We start from the raw sequence: 18,238 nt of genomic DNA, 5'->3' as shown, positions 1-18,238 counted from the left end.
TGACCACCTTTGCACATGTGAATAAAATAATTATTGTTACTCCAAAATAAAACAGATGAGTGTCTCTCGACCATTAGTTTTATGACCTGTTGTTTGTTGTGACGACTCAGGAAGGAGAGTCTAATGTGTTCCCTGCTCAAATTATTAGATGGAGTATCATATGGGCACAAAGCACTCAATGGTCAGAGGAAAACAAAGTGTAATGACTAATTTTGTTAGGAATTAATTGCACTTTCTGATGTATTGTTTCCTCTTATAAGGACAGAATTGTGTCCTGTTGTCCAGTTCTGAATTGCCATTGATGATGGACATGTAATTATCATCTACACCTGGTGTGTGATGGTATATAGGAGCAAAAACAGGGTTAAGAAAACTAGGCAATAGGCAGAAAAGATGTAAGAACACCATCAACATTGTTTCTTTGGTTAGCGCTATTGTTTTGTAGGCATTTTTAAACCACATGAGCATCCAGTTCCAAGTTAACTCCTGAATGAAGCACCTAACTCCAATCATTCCTATAACAAACAATTTCTGATTCAACTACAACACAGAATACAGGCAGAAGTGCAAAATGCTGAACCAGACATAAATACGACTCAATGACCAGCACAATTACAGCCAGACTTTACCAAGTGTCACCAAGATACAACAGAATGTTCCAAAAGCCAAACCTCTTCCATATCAAACATTCTACAGTATTTTGTTTATATTGACTTGTTGAAAGAATTAACAAGTGAATATGGGGGTGCAACATTTCACAAACAGAACATCTTACTTGCGCTCCAATCCTTTCTTTTTAAAAAAACTTAATCCCAAACACAACATCTCTTGGTTAAATGTGCTACAGTATTTAACTGGGTAAATACACAAACAGTATATATTGTTTTGTTTTGCTGTTTTGAAAGCACATGCAGTACACAAATCAATCCGATGAACAATCTCACTACAATTACCATTCTCCGCTGCTTGCTTGAGGTTTTCCAGCATGGTATCATAGTGGATCCTACACAGGACTTTTTCTTCGACCAGTCCAAATTCCTCCCCAGTGGAGAGCTGCCTCTTACAGGAGAAACAAGCAAAGCATGCCAGGTGGTAGGCATTACCCCGTGCTCTCCGTACCCAGTCACTGGCATAGATCTGCCTACCACAACGGGCGCACTTCGTGCCAAACCGGCTGGAAAAGAGGAAACAATACATCAGAAAATGCAATTAAGTCTCAGATGTGTAGCTGAAGTCATGTATCATAAAATGTCAGGAAATGAAGCTTTAATGGTGGGTGGTCTGAAATATTGTGAGTTTTTGAGCATGACATCTAATGAAAAAGTAATTAAAGAAATCTGGTCCTGCATGCCCCCAACATTAATTCATACCATTAGAAACAGCTGAAGACATACCTGGTTTAGTGAATTTGGTAATCATCATATGACTCTTAAACTAGGGGCCTGATCAGGGTTTCAGAAAAGGACAACTCTCTTCGCTGGATTATAGATTGGCCCGAGGGTGTGCTCCCCCTCCAGTAAAGATTAAGTTACAGTTTGTAAATGTTAGTTTCCTACAACTTTTAAATGATAGCTTCATAGAAGAAGTTTGATCCATCTTTCCTATTTATGTATCATAATCAGGCGTGTTAAATGTTACTGATTTAAATTGGAGAGTCACTCCTATAGTTTAATAATATGACACATTTTAAATCAGCACATTTTTAAAAAATAGTTCCATATGTTTAACTGCGTTCGTGATCTCTATTTCTTTTTGATCATGAATCCCACTGAGGAACGCTTTCTCCCAAAAGTTGACGGCTCTGCTTATTGCATTGTAACTTTGTAACTTTCTTTTTGTCCTGTTTGTAATTAACAATCCTTTGTTTACTACAACTCCACAATCCAAGTTAAGGCACAGTTTTGAGATTCAGAGACAAAGCTATAGTTTGGGAGGACGAGCCAAGAGAAGCAAAATCCAGACTATGCAATAAGGTGTTTATAACACACAACCTGCAGACGTTATTTAACATGGATTTGTGTTTATTTGTTTAAATGCCATGACGGTATTAATAATCTTTTACAGGCAAAACTCTATCCTTACAATTCAACTTTTAACTCCTTCAGTGCTGAGTCGCAGGACATACTGCTGTTTGCATCGACTATCTTCGACATAAACAGTTTAAATTATTGTGCAATTAATTTATGATATTCATAATAATTTTAGAAACGGAATCTTTAACATCATATTCCAATGTGCAACTTCTCTCTCTTCCTTTGTTCCTTTCCAGTTTCCCCATTGTAATCTAATGATCACTATTGGCACACGCGGATTTAATTGTAAAGTGTATCAAACAATGCTATTAAATTTAAGCGCATGGTGGATTTTCAAAAGGCAGAATGTTTGTAATTCTTAGCATTGTTTTACAGCACTTCAATTTAAGAGTCAACTTGTATTATTTTATAATACATCAACAGATTACCCTATTACTAAATGCGTACGTTTCTGAGCGGGCTGGTGCTGCATTAGTTAATTTTCACAAGACTGGCAGACACCAGAATCAGAACTGAAAGTTCTAAGTTCCACCGATAAAGGCTTTCGGATGGAAGATGTGGGCCGAGGAAACCAAAAATGGGCCAGCGTGGAGATGTCAAGCTGAGATTTCAGTGACCATTTTTACCACCTAATTTCTGGAATTTAATATACCATTTTCAATATTTAATTTGGTGGCCAACATGTACACATCTTTCCACGGTAATGTTTAAGACACGATGCATGTTTGACTTGTAGTACAGTAATATTTGACTGTAGCCTATAACTTCCAAGACAGTTTGCACATATGTATTAACTAAGTAATTAATATTCAGTGATGATTACTTAATTAATCCAGATAAAGACGCTGCATTTAATGGCTACTAAATAAATAACCTTCTGTCATTTTTACTTTGTTCTCTTTAGTGATTTCATTTTTTAAAAACATTTCTTCACTGATGGAGAAATTATTCTATTAACAGTTCTTTTTACTAATGAGCCTAAATAAAGTCAATGATCTGTTGAACTTGAACATTTATCTTTGAAGGAGAAACTTTAGGCTTTCCTTTTAGAATGGCGTTTATAAAAAGTTGCCAACACATTACTTGTAGTGAAGCAGAATTTAATTTCTTCTAATTTAATTTAAACAATAAAGAAAACTTATTTGTGAACTTATAAAAATATGTAAAAATAACAAACATTAAAAATTTAAACAAAATAGTTTGGCTCAGTGAACAAAAAATTAACTGACAGAGGTAGAAGAACTTTAAAACATTATGACTTGTCCTAGAATCCAACAAACAAATTTCTAAGTCCTGCTACCAGTAGCTGCACTCAGTTGAACAAACAAAACCCAATTGGACAGTGACCCTTCAGCCTCTCCAGGCTTGTAATTTGTGTGCAATTGTCCTTTAAACATTGGTAATTGCCTTGATTTTGTGATATCTGTTTTCATTAAAAGCAGAGCTTTTTCAGTTTAGCTGCTCTCTCCACATGCCTGCTGGGGACCAAGACAACACCATCCTTACACATTGATCGTGTACTTTAACAAATTGCTGGCATTTATGTACCATCTTAGAAATATGTAGTTCAGTTTTGATTTGGCTAAAGGCAGAGACTTAAATGGAATTTCTCTGCCAAACTGTACTGAAGCAAAACAGAAATACATTAAACAGAAACATAATTACCATCTTACAATAACATCTCTTCCCCTTGACCCAGATAGGCTTAGCACCTTCTAAAATTGATGTATATAAAACTTTGTTAAGTAAGTAAAAGCGTCTTGTGAATACAACACAACATGCAACTATTAAATTCAGTTATTTAATTCTGCCTTCAATCCCCAACTTATTTTCCAAACTTTTCTTGCCATACCAAACCCTTCCCGAACCATTCATTTCCTGTCCTCCTCACCTCCCCGAGCCCATCCTCCTGCTAGTGCCTGACCAAGCTGAACATAGTCCAATGGGTCTTTACTACTCTCAAGTACCTTAGCCAGTATCAACAGGTTATTTGACTGTAATAAGCTTCACAGTTGGGCTAATACTTTTCTCAGTTGAATATTCATATGTTCACTCATATTCCTATTTCTTATTTCTTACCAATTTACATAAATGTTCCAAAAATGCTATATAGTCAGTGAATGCTTTAAAGTACAGTAAATATTCTTCTGTAAGTAAAGTACAAGTATTTTTGAAGCACTGCTTTCTGTTCTAACCACTAGAAATATATTACCAGATGACTGTCTTTTGAGGGGAAGTACTTTGGTAAAGGCAAGTTTTTAATCCAAAGGATATTCTCAGATTATAATGTTCAACATCTACAGCTCTATAAAGATAACATATGTTTGCTCCGTGCTTTGTTCTCAGTTGGTCCAGTTTCATTTAGCCTTACGTTCATGCAGAATATTATTGCAGGAAGCAATATGCGATGGGAAACATAATAGTTTCTCACAAACTGAAAAAAGGAAATCAGTCTTTAAAGGGTAATAGAAGCCAGAACTTGTTATTGTTGCAATTTTTCCTATCAATCAAAATAAATAGGAATTCAAGTTATTTTCAAAAACCAACATTTGTAACAATGGAGAGTATTTTTAGAAATTTGCCAGAATACTTATGGTGAGCATATCCTTAGTTTACAGTCTGGAGAGTTTATTTCTTTTAAGGTAAGAACACATTTATTTAACTGCCAATAGTGCAGATTATAGTCAGAAAAGTGATAAACCAGGTTTCCTCTTGCATTGCCAAAGCACATCTACAAGTACTGTATTAAAACAGTAAATCCCAGATGATGAATATAACCTCCATTAAGTATTCATTCCATAAGAAAGTTTAATTATATTTTGTCACTGGATTATCAAAAATATTTTATGAAGTCACCATTTACATATTCGTAGCCTGGGGGTAGTGCAGATGGAAGGTAAAAACAAAAATCCTGCTCAGGTATGAAATATGTAAAGTTTCAACTTAATTGTAGGATTTTCACCTCTAAATCCGAAGGTTGAGATTCACACCAAAGATTTTAGCATGAAAATCTGGAGGAATGATTCAATGCAGCACTGAGAGATTATTGCATTTTTAGGAGTTCCCTCCTTTATATAAGACACTAACTTCAGGTCCTATCTGCATTCTCAGAGATTAAAAAGTCCCATATCACTGGCTTCAAGCAGAGAAGGGGAGAAATATTTATCCTTAAATCAATGTCACCAGAAACACAAAATATGTGGTTATTCTCACATTGCTGGTATTCAGATCTTTTTGTAAATTGGTTGCTACAGTTCCTATCTTACACTGACCACAGTTCAAATATATTGCTTCAGGACTTTAAATTCATACTTTTAAAAGTGTACTTTTTTCCTTTTTCTTCTAAGTGTGTATTGAATTGATAACTAGCATATGTTACACCAGATTCACTCAGGTTCTGTTGATTCTTATATTAGATAGTGTCGACTCAGAATATCTTTAATTACATGACATAAACAATTCAACTATAATACATTAATTCCTGCTGCAGTCATGCTGAGACTAGGTTTACGATAGTTGCCAACATTTTCTTGCAACTTCATAAAAATTCACATTGGCATCACCAGCATTTGAATGTATTGAGTTGACAGGATAGATATTGCAAAGAAAACTTTTCAACGCAAAGCAGGGGGTTGCTCTGAGACACGCAACTTTGATGCAATAACCCCAAACCAACAGACTTGCCAAACAAGTGTAATATAAATATATCAATATCAAAGATGTTTTTCTATATCTTGCAAACCATTCCCTATTTGTGATTCTTGAAATGATTTTAAAATGCATTAAAATCTGAATCACAGCAACTGAATACTTGCCCACAGGATTTCTGCTCCAAGCTGTCTCAAACAAAGCATTCTGCACCATTAAATACATCAACAAAGTATATTTGGGAGTCACTGATTTTTAATGCACTTCTTTACTTGACAATTCCATTGAACACACTTTCACTATGAAACAACTCCCAAGTCCACAATGTACAAGTCTGAATTTAATTGTGAAAGAATTAAGTTTAAATGAGATCATTTTTCACTTTGATGAGAAACTGTCAGTCTATAGAAAGAAAGTTTCAAATAAAGAATAAAAGATGTTTAAAGTGCAATGTTCAAACTTCAATCCAATATATTAAGGCTTTTTCTGAACCTTCATTCAGATGCATTTTAACCATGTTCCATGCAATGAAATTTTGAGATGAGATGCAGTTCTGTCAATATACTTGATAAAATCTTTAATTGCAGATGGATACACTGAAGACCAGCTTAAAATATTAACAACCAAATATAGAAAATTAAAATACTGCTAATTTGACTAATTAGAACATCCAAATGTACTTTAGAGTTATTAATATCAAAACATAATTTGGCTTAGACTGTCTTTACTGAGTGTCATTGAATCTTCATATAAAATATAGCTTGAGAGATCGTGTTGGTTGTCACAGATATTGACTAGCCTCCATTTCAGTGGAGATGAAACAAACTCATTGATTTTGAAAAAAAAAGGCCATTGCAAAAGCATTAGATTATTACAGATTGTCAATTACTATTCCTGTTGTCCTTCAGTCTAGCTTTGATACTGAAAATATTTTCAAGATTTATTTCATGTATCCCTTTCAATGAATTTCTTGCATGTAAAAATTCTTTGACTCATATTATGTATTTCTGAATTTAAAGATTTTGTTTCAGAAGCAGCTAGTATTCTGATCATATTGTCTCAATATGTTGTGTTTTTTTGCTGGATTATGATGCTATCATTTTAGAATCTGGCCAATTTAACCACATATGAACTTGTGTCCCAATTTGTTTGCTGCAGTAAATATTTTTCATTGTTTAAACATTCTGTCTAAATAGGGTAAATATAAATTTGTATTTTTAAATGATCACATTGCAATTCAAACTAAATTAGAACTTAGGCTATAGATCCGTCTAACACTTTGAAGAACCTATGTGTGTTATGATCTGCTGCCAGTCACAGGGAGATCAATCCAGTGTTCTGTTTGAACAGATGTATGTTGGTTCATTTAAGTTTCCAAATTGGTTTTAATGGACTTTTTAAAATGTCAAGAAAATTGATATGGGCTGTCAAAGTTCCATTGTGACATCAGTATTAAAGGAAAATTATTTGTTCCCATAAATCTGGTGTTATGTGAATGTTAAAAAAAAAGTCTTGGCTGCAGTTTTCAGACTTTAATTGGTAAAATATTGCCTTGTGGGTATTTGGCTGCCATCAGTATAACACATTCATCAGTCATTTGTTAAGCTTAAACTTGATCAGTAAAAAGAACAATGTCTGAAGCCAAACAGGTACCAACTTTGGCTGCACTACCAACTATGCAACAATGTTAGAGCCAATTGCTTGGCTTCAGTTTATTTTTTTGAGTGCGATCTGTACTTTCACTGTATTTATTGGACCCAAGATGTTGACTGGTCTCAATTTAGATCCGGGTAACTTTTCAAACACAAGTGTTTAAAGTTGCTATTATGGTAAAAACATAAGCTTAACTATTCATATGCTGCTTTCCTTTGGATAAAAATATGTAATTTATTAAACAAGATCTTACAGTTTCTATTGATTGGGAAATCCAGATGAAGATCCAGTGCCCATTTTTCAGGAAATAACCAATTTTTAAAAAAATCATACAAATAATGAGTTAGTGTTTGTGGAATCTCCAAACATAATTGTACAAAACTGAAGCCCAGAAAATAAATATTTGCAAAGTAAAAGGTACTGAAAAAAGTATAAATTCGACAATAAGTTATGACACCTGAGGCAAATGTATCATATTGAAGAATAAATTAACTCAATCTAACTGTATTTTGAATAGGAGAATAGGGATAGACTGACAGAATTACTTTAATTCATATTTGAAAATTATTAGTAGATGCAACTGCAAAATATTCTATGTTTAGTTTCTCATGGAATTACTCAGACATGATATTCCAAGAGCCCTAAATTGTTGAATGGTATTCAGAAAAAGAACATATTATGATCATTCAATCATCCATGATCAAAGATTGTCCTTCAATACTTCCAAGGCACACCAGTTCAATTTTTTAGCATGAGACAGGCAACTCAATAAACTTGCTTTACAAAGCAGCACATCCTTTATAATATGATGCATTTGCCTCTACAATAACAAGCTGAATTATTACAGCAAGGCAAACCCACAATGAAGATTGGAATTTGTCAGTCTAAACTCCTGTGTATATGTGAACATCAGTCATAATACGGAGGTACTTTCCCATTAGGAACTAGGTCACTCAATGTTATAAAGTTTTATTGGGACAAATTGTAATGAACCATTACTTTTATTGTGCAATATAATTTTTGCAATGAGAAAGAATGCCTCCTTTCCATTCTTACTTTCATTTTTGTTTAAGATAACTTGATCCATGTAAAGTTTTGATATCCTCATGTAGTTCTATTGCAAAGTGCCTTTAGAGGATAAGATGATACTTTTGGTTGGCTTTGGAGTGATGTCTATACTGTTACTTAAAACAGTACTTCCAAAATCTTCTTTAAAAATTCTTATTGTTCATTTATCCAGCAATCTAAATGCATTTTATTTATTTATAGGCATTAACATTTATTGTTATAAAGGAAACATCATGGTAGTTGTTTTAAGGTACATCAGTGTATTTGACAAAATATAAAAACGCCTATATCTGAACAAAGTGTATGTTTAACCACCTGAATATGTTAATAAACCATGCAATCATAGGAAAGCAAGAAAGAACTTTCAGGACAAAGAACTATCCAACTGGTGCAATTTTTGTGCCTGAAGATAAGCAAGTCTGCCTACTGTAATATATATTCTTATATCGGTATGAAGTTAAAAACTTCAAGAAAATTATTCCAAGTTTTAGGCTGTGAAATTTAGGTAATTATATGTAAATTAGTTGTGGAACTTGTGAGAATGGAAAGCTAGCTTTGGGCACCTACACTGGGAAATATAACTGTGAACATGAAAAAAACCCAGTTTAACCAGAAAAAAAGAGATTTACAATATTTGGGATTGTTTATATAAAAGGTTAACTATAAATAAGCTAACGTCATAAAATGAAAGTATTTGTCTACTAGTTGTAGCATCTGGACCCACAATAAATAAAACATTGTTGAAGTAACCCTATCATCTGAAATCATTTTGTCTTCTTTATGTTTCTAAATGTGTACCAATTGACAATGCTACCCATGCAACCGTCCATACAGTTCATACACCAAGCATCTGCAGTACAATCCAAACATTTGAATCTCTTAACTTCCAAAGTTTTCATGCCACAGCCAATACCCACAGAGTACCAACACAACAGATCAGCACAGCACTGAAAACTAATAACACCATCACTTCCTGGATTCAATTTCCACAGTCATTCTATAATCAATTTCCCACTACCACAACGATCTATTCACGCAAACAGTTTTTAAAGAAAAGTTGAAACAAAGTTAAGGATTAAAAAGGCTATGAAGCAAAGTCCCCCTTCTTCAACAATCCTTCCCTTTAAAAAGATACCTAACAAGTGAGAAGAGAAAGATATAAAAGAGATCTACAGGGCAACTTTTTCACACAGAGGGTGATACGTGTATGGAATGAGCTGCCAAAGGAAGTGGTGGAGGCTGGTACAATTGCAACATTTATTAGGCATTTGGATGGGTATATGAATAGGAAGGGTTTGGAGTGATATGGGCCGGGTACTGGCAGGTGGGACTAGATTGGGTTGGGATATCTGGTCGGCATGGACGGATTGGACTGAAGAGTCTGTCTCCATGCTGTACCTCTCTATGACTTCTTTTAAATCATGCCTGTAGGTTCATATTTGATACAATGCAGATCTTCTTTCCAGAGTAGTATCAATGTTGGGCTCATTAATGCTTTATTTAACCATAAAGAATCAGGCATCAAAGAACTCAGTTGAATTAGGATTCATTTTACTTTGAATTGGGATGTAATGGACATACTCAGTATCTGAAAAGGCAGAACTCTTGTCACAATAATATTAAAAGTGAGTGTGATGTGTTGGATTCCAGGGCAATATCAAATAATGAAGCAACAAAATGCTCTTGACGGTCAATTTATTCGACAAGGTTATAGTTTGGATCGATTTCAAACAAAAGCAACATTACATGGGCTGTACGATGTCATTACGCCGAACCCTTTGAACTCTGGGAGCTGCGTTCAAATCCAACCTAAACAGATGGGATGAATGTCACATCTGTTTGATGGCTGCAAGGGTCCTGCGTGAAATGAGTCTGGGTAATTTCAAGTCAGCCTCACTGCAAAAGTCAGCTGATGGAAAAATGACTATAAATAGAGAATGTTCTTCAGAAATTGCAATCCACGTAGTAGCGAGAAAACTTTATATCTAAATATATACAAAATTGTATTCGCAAAAAAAACCCGGTGCTGATAGCATTCATTTAAAATTTACAGAAACAGATGTGAACATATACCCTGTGAGCAGTCACTTTAGCGCTGTTAATGTACATTATTGTATAAATTCTGCTGTGATTGTCACAGTCCCTGAAAGACACAAGCCAGAAGATAAAGCAGCTACCTAATAGTTCATTCCAATAGAATGTATTTTGTCATAAGAATGTCATAATGTATTTTTCAGATTTTTTTTGATTAACTTAGATATTTCACTAACCTCCAGCAACCTCACCCCACGCTCGGATGGATGGCTTGCTGTTCCTAATGCTGGTCTCATTCGCCATCCAGGATGACACGACTGGGGTGTGTGAGATACTCTAACCAGCAGTGTTCCTGAGAGACCCCCCGGTCTGTGGACCTCAAACCTGATGGTTTTATCTCTAAGCCACAGGGTAACTTGTAACTTTTCAGATCATGCCCATACAACAGAATATCCCTTACTTAACTGGGAATATCCCTTACTTAACTGGGAATATCCCTTACTTAACGGGAAAATGGTCTATTCAGTCTTTATTGTGGATTTGCTGCAGCTCAGGGTAGTCATGTCAGCTTTTGTGGTTCCTTTTATTGTTTTAACGCAACGTTTTTTAAAAAAAATTGAAGACATTTAGACTTGCTACTCAAAAGTTTCAACCGAGAGTTTGAATATTTGACCACATGATGCGTCAGACTGTGTGCTGCTCCTCAGTTGGTTAGCTTCCGCGTGGTCGAATCCGGCTCTGTCTTTTAACACATACATTTCGTAGCCTGGACTCAAATACAATATTCTGGTTTCCTCGATATTTGAGCCCAACTAAATCAGCTGAAGGTTCGTGAGCAAGCGTTTTGCACTCACTGTTTTCGGTTTCTACACATGCCCCATGGAAACTTCAGGCCTTGTTCACTTGCTGTTTTCAGCTGAAAGGAGTTTGAGAGTTCACTCTTACAAAAGATGAGAGCAGGCCAGCAGAAATCTCTTCTTGCTGCTATCTCACGGCTCCTATTAAAGACGACCGACACTGCCGCCGACTTTGTTGAGGGAAACCCATTCAATGGATTCCCAATGTATTTCCGCTTGTCCTAATAAGCGACCAGAATGTATACAAGAGGGCGAGGGCCTTTATCTCTGTCAGCGAGGGCCTGTACCTCTCTCTCTGTGGGAGACCATACATCTCCCAGTGATGGTCTGTGCCTCTCTGCGGGACACTTTATCTCTCTCTGTGGAGGCCAAAATCTCTCAATGAGGGTCTATATGTCTCAGAGAGGACCTCTCCCTCTCAGTGAGGGGTCTATATTCCTCTCTCAGTCAGGGTCTGCATCTCTCCCTGTGGGAGCCTTTATCTGTCAGTGAGGGTCTGTATCTCTCTCAGTGGACGCAATATCTCTCTCAGTGAGGGTCTGTATCTCTCCCTCTCTGTGTCCAGGCAATGTCTCTCTCAGTGACCCTCTCTGAAGAGAAAGGACCAGACAGCACCGAGTGGTGGGATGACATCACGTGGCATTGTTGTTACCATTTTAATTGGATACTTTAATTTCTTGGTGCCAGCCTGGTTGCTAAGAGAACATTATGGACTCGTAAAGCGAGCGGCTGTAGATCTAGTGTTGAAACATATAACACGTTCCCCGAAAGGAGGGAAATATCTATAACGCTCACATTGTTTTCACTATTAGGAGTGAGTTTTATTACTTAGATAAGAGGAATGAGAATGTGTCAACCGCAGCCAGTTTCTAGCATAGCAATAATACCCTCGCACATTGAGGAATATTATTTGATAACAGCTTTTACAGTATATAGCCAACATACTAAGTCATCTGAAACACACAAAAACATTGCTGGAGAAACTCAGCAGCTCTGGCAGCATCTGTGGAAAGAGAAAAACACTTAATGGGAGGTTAAACATTCAAGGCTAACTGGTCTGGAAACATTAACTGTTTTACATGGAACATAGAACCAGCACAGTACAGGCCCTTCGGCCCTCGATGCTGTGTTGACCTTTTATCCTGCTCTAAGAAAACTAACTTACATAACCTTCATTTTGCTATCATCCATGTGTCTATCCAAGAGTCGCTCAAATGTCCCTAACGTACCTGACTCTGCTACCACTGCTGGCAGTGCATTCCACACACCCACCACTCTGTGTAAAGAACCTTCTCTCCACAGAAGCTGCCAGACCTACTGGGTTTCTCTAGCAATATCGGTTTCTGTTTGAATCGTTTCTCCAGCATGCGCGGTTCTTTGTTTTATTAAACTCAGACATCTGACTGCATTGCTCCAAGGGTAAGTCTGCTTTCCTGAAGAAGGACGGCTTTTGTTTAAACTGCTAGCAGTGGGTTGATAAACTTGAATACACCCCGAGAGTTCAGTCGAACAAGACACCGCCGCCTTGGAGTTTACGACAATGTAGGAAGCACTGGATTGTGTGTCCTCCGATCTGTTAGACATTTTAACCAGCACAGAGCGTGAGCGTGCCACATGAACGGAATCTGGGGAGAAGGGGGTCCAGGTGAACGCCGCCGTGCTCTGAAAGGCACGTTACAAGCGCAGTGCCGCCTCGTTGCGGATTGTCGCTGCGCAGAAAATCAACACTGTCCATGCTCGACATTCACAAAGTCTTTCGCAATCGAATCTCCAAAGAATCCCATTCTGACTGTAAATTCACACAAACGCGCCGCCGGAATGCTAATACTGCTAGCGTAGGATGACTTCGCCTTAACATTTGAGCAGGCTGTGCAGGGAAACCTCCCTGCCGTTTGCTGATACGTTAGAAAGCTAAAAGTTTTCTTTATTTGCTTTTATATACCTCTTTTCACGACTTTAGAGCATCCCAAAGTGTATTAGCACAAATGAAACGCTGTTTGAAGAGTTGTTACTGCTGCAATTTAGCTATAAACACAAATTGTTTTCCCCTTAATTTGTGTTCATGTTATTGTCTTTGACTTGAAATTGTTCCAATCTTGAAAAATTATTTCGATCACTGTTTCTAACTCCCTTTACTAGTTAGTTGAATTACACTGAATAAAACAGCTTTGCAAAAGGGTAGCGTCGTGTTAGAGAGAACCCACCCACCTGGTGGATGAGATATAGCTGCACTCAAAACACTATACAATGTGCAGGTCATCACGGACTCCAACTCTGTAATTTCTATTATATCTCCACAGCCTCTGTTGTGCCCTGTACTAATCCTCACTAAGGTCAACCGTTTGACGGGAAAGAAACCATAGAGTTTGTAATCATGATGTGGCGAAAGTGATCGGAGCAGTGGCGTGAATCAGCTGGAATAGGCACCGCATTGAATTCTATCCCTTCTAATAAATCACTTAAACTCGCTGTTTTGTTTGCTATGATTTTTAGTTAATGAGCACTGACCACTGCTCTCCCTCTTCCCACCGTCAGTGTTATGGAAAATGCGAAAACAGTGCAAATTAACTCACTGCCACAAATGGAAAATATTCATATTTCTTCGTAACAAAGGTTACTCCGACATGCTTATTTACGCGCCCAGATGCTAAATGCTGTGCTCAAGCACATAATTACCACCACCACCCTGGGCAATTTATTGCACTGCTTTCAATTATTCTCAGCTCAGGTCTCTTGGAAACGCCGATTGGATGGCGAGCGTGTCAAATGTCAACACCTATTTTGGTGGCATTCGTTCTTGTTTGCAAAAACAAGGAGCGGGAAGGTCCATGAGGTAAAAGTTTATTGCCTACTCTGTTGCCATGCTGTACAAGTCAATAGGAATCCTGCAAACCAAGTTGCTACGATCAATTGCTTTTGCTTCAAAGTTGCCGATTCCATTCAGCTTTGCTGAACCACAATTGTTTGAAAAATTCGGTTATTGGCCAATATTTGGGTTTAAAGCAAGAATAAAAACACTAGATTCAAATCTTAGAAGTTCTACCAGAACCCAATGTCCTAAGCATTATATTTTATACCTGCACCTTAAATGTTACTGATTCAGGGCAATCCTCTTGTGAATTTGAACATTTCAATTTTAACAGATAATTTTAAAAAATGCATGAGATCCAACTTGTCAGGAAAAAAATGTCTCCCCGAAATAAATGAAGTTTGCTTCTTACGCAGAGACACCCGCACACACTCGGAAGGATCCGATATTCAGACGTTATGCACTACTCTCAATAACCTCGAAAACATCTTTGAATATGATAGCTTTAAATAAACCAAACTTTGTTTGAAATTTTAAGGGAATTGATTTAACAGGGTGTCACAGCACGTGTCACACGCCATGATATATTTGCAAAAGATATTCACACCAAGCAAAATATTGTTCATTTAATAGAGCTCAAAGTCAAGGCAAAAGGTCCTTAACAAGTTTTAAAAAGGTGTCAAATGACTAAAATATGAAAGGATCGTTTTACAGGTGGTTTGGTCAGCTTGCCAATGTTAGACTTGCACAACATTTGTTTCACTATGATTTGCAGCGTGGTAAAGTTATTGAGCTGGTGAAATATTGATACCCTTTCGCTGACAGACATAAATAATTGCACCAAACTCAGATGCAGATCTGAACAACAGTCATGGTTATATGTAACCCTGGTACTCACTGGTGCAACGTTTGATGTGAATGCTTTAGAGACACCTCCCATGGGAACATTAATAGTGCAAGCAAAAAGATTATAGTTATACCTCTCATTTAGTGGATTTATATCATCTATCAGCAGCGTGAAGAGAATTTCTGCAAACGATTCAAACTCCTGAAACTAACGTTAACTTTACTGCAACAATCCTATACATTACCCATAAACCACAGTACGGAGCACCCCATATTATTTTCACGCAGTGTTTGATCTCAAAATCGGATCCTGAGACACCATCAACAGTTGCACGGAAAAAAAAGGGGGTCTGGAAATCTTGCGCACAGCCCTGAAGGGAAATCCTGCCAATGTGAAATGAATTCTTCGCAAATGGTCTTTGCGAGACTTGATGCTTCAGGGGTTGTATTTGAATCTCTTCTATAAGGTACAACACAAAACACAACTGTTCCTTCTGGAACGGCGCAGTGCAGCGCAGCAATGGCAATCCGGATTCAATCCGGTGTGGCGACTGGCTGGGACTTGAAATTACAAAGGGAACTCCAATTGACAAGTTGGTTAATTAAAAAAAGGGACAGCGTAATTTCCCAGTTCTGCGAGAGAGAAAAAGTGGACAATTCTGACCTTGCAAAATGTTTCAGCGTGGCACACAATACCCTCGCCGGGCGCACATAAAGGCATTTCTGTTCCTCTCTAATGATTACATCATTATATTGCACATTGTGGAGATTATATTCATGTAATTCTCTAAATGAATCGCGCAGTCATGTGCCGGAAAGCCGAATCTAAAATACCGCCATGATCTAGATATTTAGATGCAAGCCAAGGAGCTAGCTCAGAACGGGTGCAAAAGAAAACGTAAACACGATTTCCAAGCCTTTGTTTGGAAGGGCTTTAGCAGGGTTTAGCAGGGTGGATGAATCGTTCGGTATTTTAGGCCCGCTCACCGAACTTTAACAGGAATACAGGTTTTAAATGAGATCTTAGTGAATTTTTGATCCATGATTAAATCTATGAAACTTTCTTTGATCTTTCACATCCTCGCCACTCTGTAAAAGAGTAACTAATCACCTGTCCGGACACCTGATCCAATGGGGTCTGCTTTAGTGATTTGCCAAGAGGACCGGTGTAAAAACTCTCCCAGACACCGTCACATGCAGACACCCACATCCAGACACCCAGCCACACACACAGTGCAACTGTGTGCTAGCATCAATTGCTTTTTAAATGTATGACTTGCAGTGATGAAAAATTGCATTAATAAAGATCCAGTAACTCAAAAAGATATCATCTTTTAAAAATGCTTCAAAGTTTGGTTATGAACATCACGTTGAGCTCTCGAAAGCACGCTTTCCTTTCACAAAAAAAATGACCAAACGCAAAGGAAAATAAGGCTCATGATTCCCAAGGGAAATGTAGGTCCTTACCTGAAATAATCCACTTTGCAGAAGATTTCTTTGTTTTTAATGTAACAGCTGGTATGTCTGCGTAGGGAGGTCCTGCAGACCGAGCAAGCCAAACAACGAACATGCCAAATCAAGTTATTCACCTGCAATGCCATGTACAAAACCCATCAACTGTCAGAGTCAGATTAAACACTCCACCTAAACACATCAAATGAGCACTAAGTGTTAGATTGATTGAGACCAACCCGTTTAAAATTTACTTTAAACAATACTTATGTATTTTGTCTGATCCGTTTTAGAACCAGCGACAATATTATTGTAACAGTCTGCAAAAACGAACATGTGAGAGTGTTCTGTTTGCACTGAATCTCCCAGAAGAGCTAAATGTGGAATTAACAATATTTTGACATATTTAAATATCTCGTGTGTAATCGAATTGATAGCTTGTGATTCGGTAACAAAGAATGGCCAGATAAATTGAAAGCCTGTTATTATTTTGAGCCATTAAATATGACACGAAAACTTCTATAAGTCAATTATAGAGAATAATGAAAATCACGAGATGATCATATTCTTGCCTCAGATTCTCACGAGCTCCGAAATATCAAAGGATTAGGAATAAGTTTATTTGAACGGTTAATGGTCCTCGTTAAGCCGTTTATTGCCATCCACGACTGCATTAACTAAGGTGGACCTGCTTTTGTTTGCGACACACAGGTTAAGTATATACTGATGAAAATAGTAAAGTTTAGCGCTGAGAGTTAAAATCGGTTCAGAAAAGACAGTAAAAAAAGTCTCTGTACAGAGCTTCTTGCAAAGCAGATGTGAACATTCACATAATACAGTCTGTCAGTTCAGCTTGGAGCTCCGCAGTTTTTCTTTCATAATTTGACATTAAAATATTATTTTGTTTCCACCCGCCGCCCCGCCCCCATTCCTCATCTGCTTTCCAGCATCAAAAGGTCGAAAATAGTGCATTCAACAGAACTTTGAATTCGATGTACTTTAAAGTTTAGCAGGAACTCCAGTTCTCAGCCTTGCCAACAATGCACGATTGATCAATGGATGGTGACTGCACACAGCCATTAATTAAATACACGCATCTAGAGAAAAAACAGCTAATAAATCATAAGGTCAAGGTTTAGAAATCGGAATGCTCCCCTTTGAAATGAATTGGTGTCGCACTCCCCTAATAGTTCGGCTGAAATCACAGTTTGGCAACATCATAATAACCTCAGAATGCCTGATGTGTAGCAACGGATACAACTTCCATCCAGTAGGCACCTTCCTTTGGTTAGAGATCTTGTCCAGTATTAGACATTATAACTAATTATATTAAAATGTTTGTTTGGTTCAGTGAATATTTCTATCTGGAATGATTAGCATTGCCGCTGCATACTGAGTAAAAACCCATCAGTTAAAACCCCACACAATTCTATCAATTATATAGCACCATGTCCCCATTCCCATTCACTGCGGCCCAGCCTGTTTATTTTCCATCATACCCCGCTCTCCCAAAGATGCTGAACATATCCACCATTAATATACTGGGGGGTTGGGAAATTTCCAACAGAATTCAAATTTGGGGATGTTTGATTGTGATGCATTCAAAGATTGCGAAACGGCCTTGAATAGATTTGAAAACACACACGGTGCTTCGACACATCCTTTTGACTCTATAGTTAAGCCTCTGGGAATGTTGTTCCTAACCCAAAACATCTTTACCTAAACCCTGGAATGGTCCAGTGCACCTCTATCCCTCGGATTCAGAGGGTCTGGCGCTTTGTTGGACTGTAGATTCAAAATACAGAAATGTTACTTCTCTTGCCAAAGTAGCTAGATAA

General features: G+C 37.3%; 1 protein-coding gene across 2 annotated transcripts in view; it reads right to left on the bottom strand.

The window, feature by feature from the left end:
• Nucleotides 1–18,238, bottom strand: part of lhx6a (LIM homeobox 6a) — a 59,828-nt gene that overhangs the window by 32,672 nt on the left and 8,918 nt on the right. For both annotated transcript variants that reach the window (XM_043720108.1, XM_043720107.1), the window contains 2 exons: nt 16,416–16,537; nt 954–1,174 (listed from right to left, as the gene is read on the bottom strand). In XM_043720108.1, the coding sequence (XP_043576043.1) occupies nt 954–1,174; nt 16,416–16,537 (343 nt within the window). The remainder of the gene's footprint in view (nt 1–953; nt 1,175–16,415; nt 16,538–18,238) is intronic.

This window comes from Chiloscyllium plagiosum, chromosome 30 (genome assembly GCF_004010195.1).
Source record: "Chiloscyllium plagiosum isolate BGI_BamShark_2017 chromosome 30, ASM401019v2, whole genome shotgun sequence".
Taxonomy (NCBI): domain Eukaryota; kingdom Metazoa; phylum Chordata; class Chondrichthyes; order Orectolobiformes; family Hemiscylliidae; genus Chiloscyllium; species Chiloscyllium plagiosum.
The sequence above is the reverse complement of the archived record's forward strand: the minus strand, read 5'-3'. Positions and strand labels throughout refer to the sequence as shown.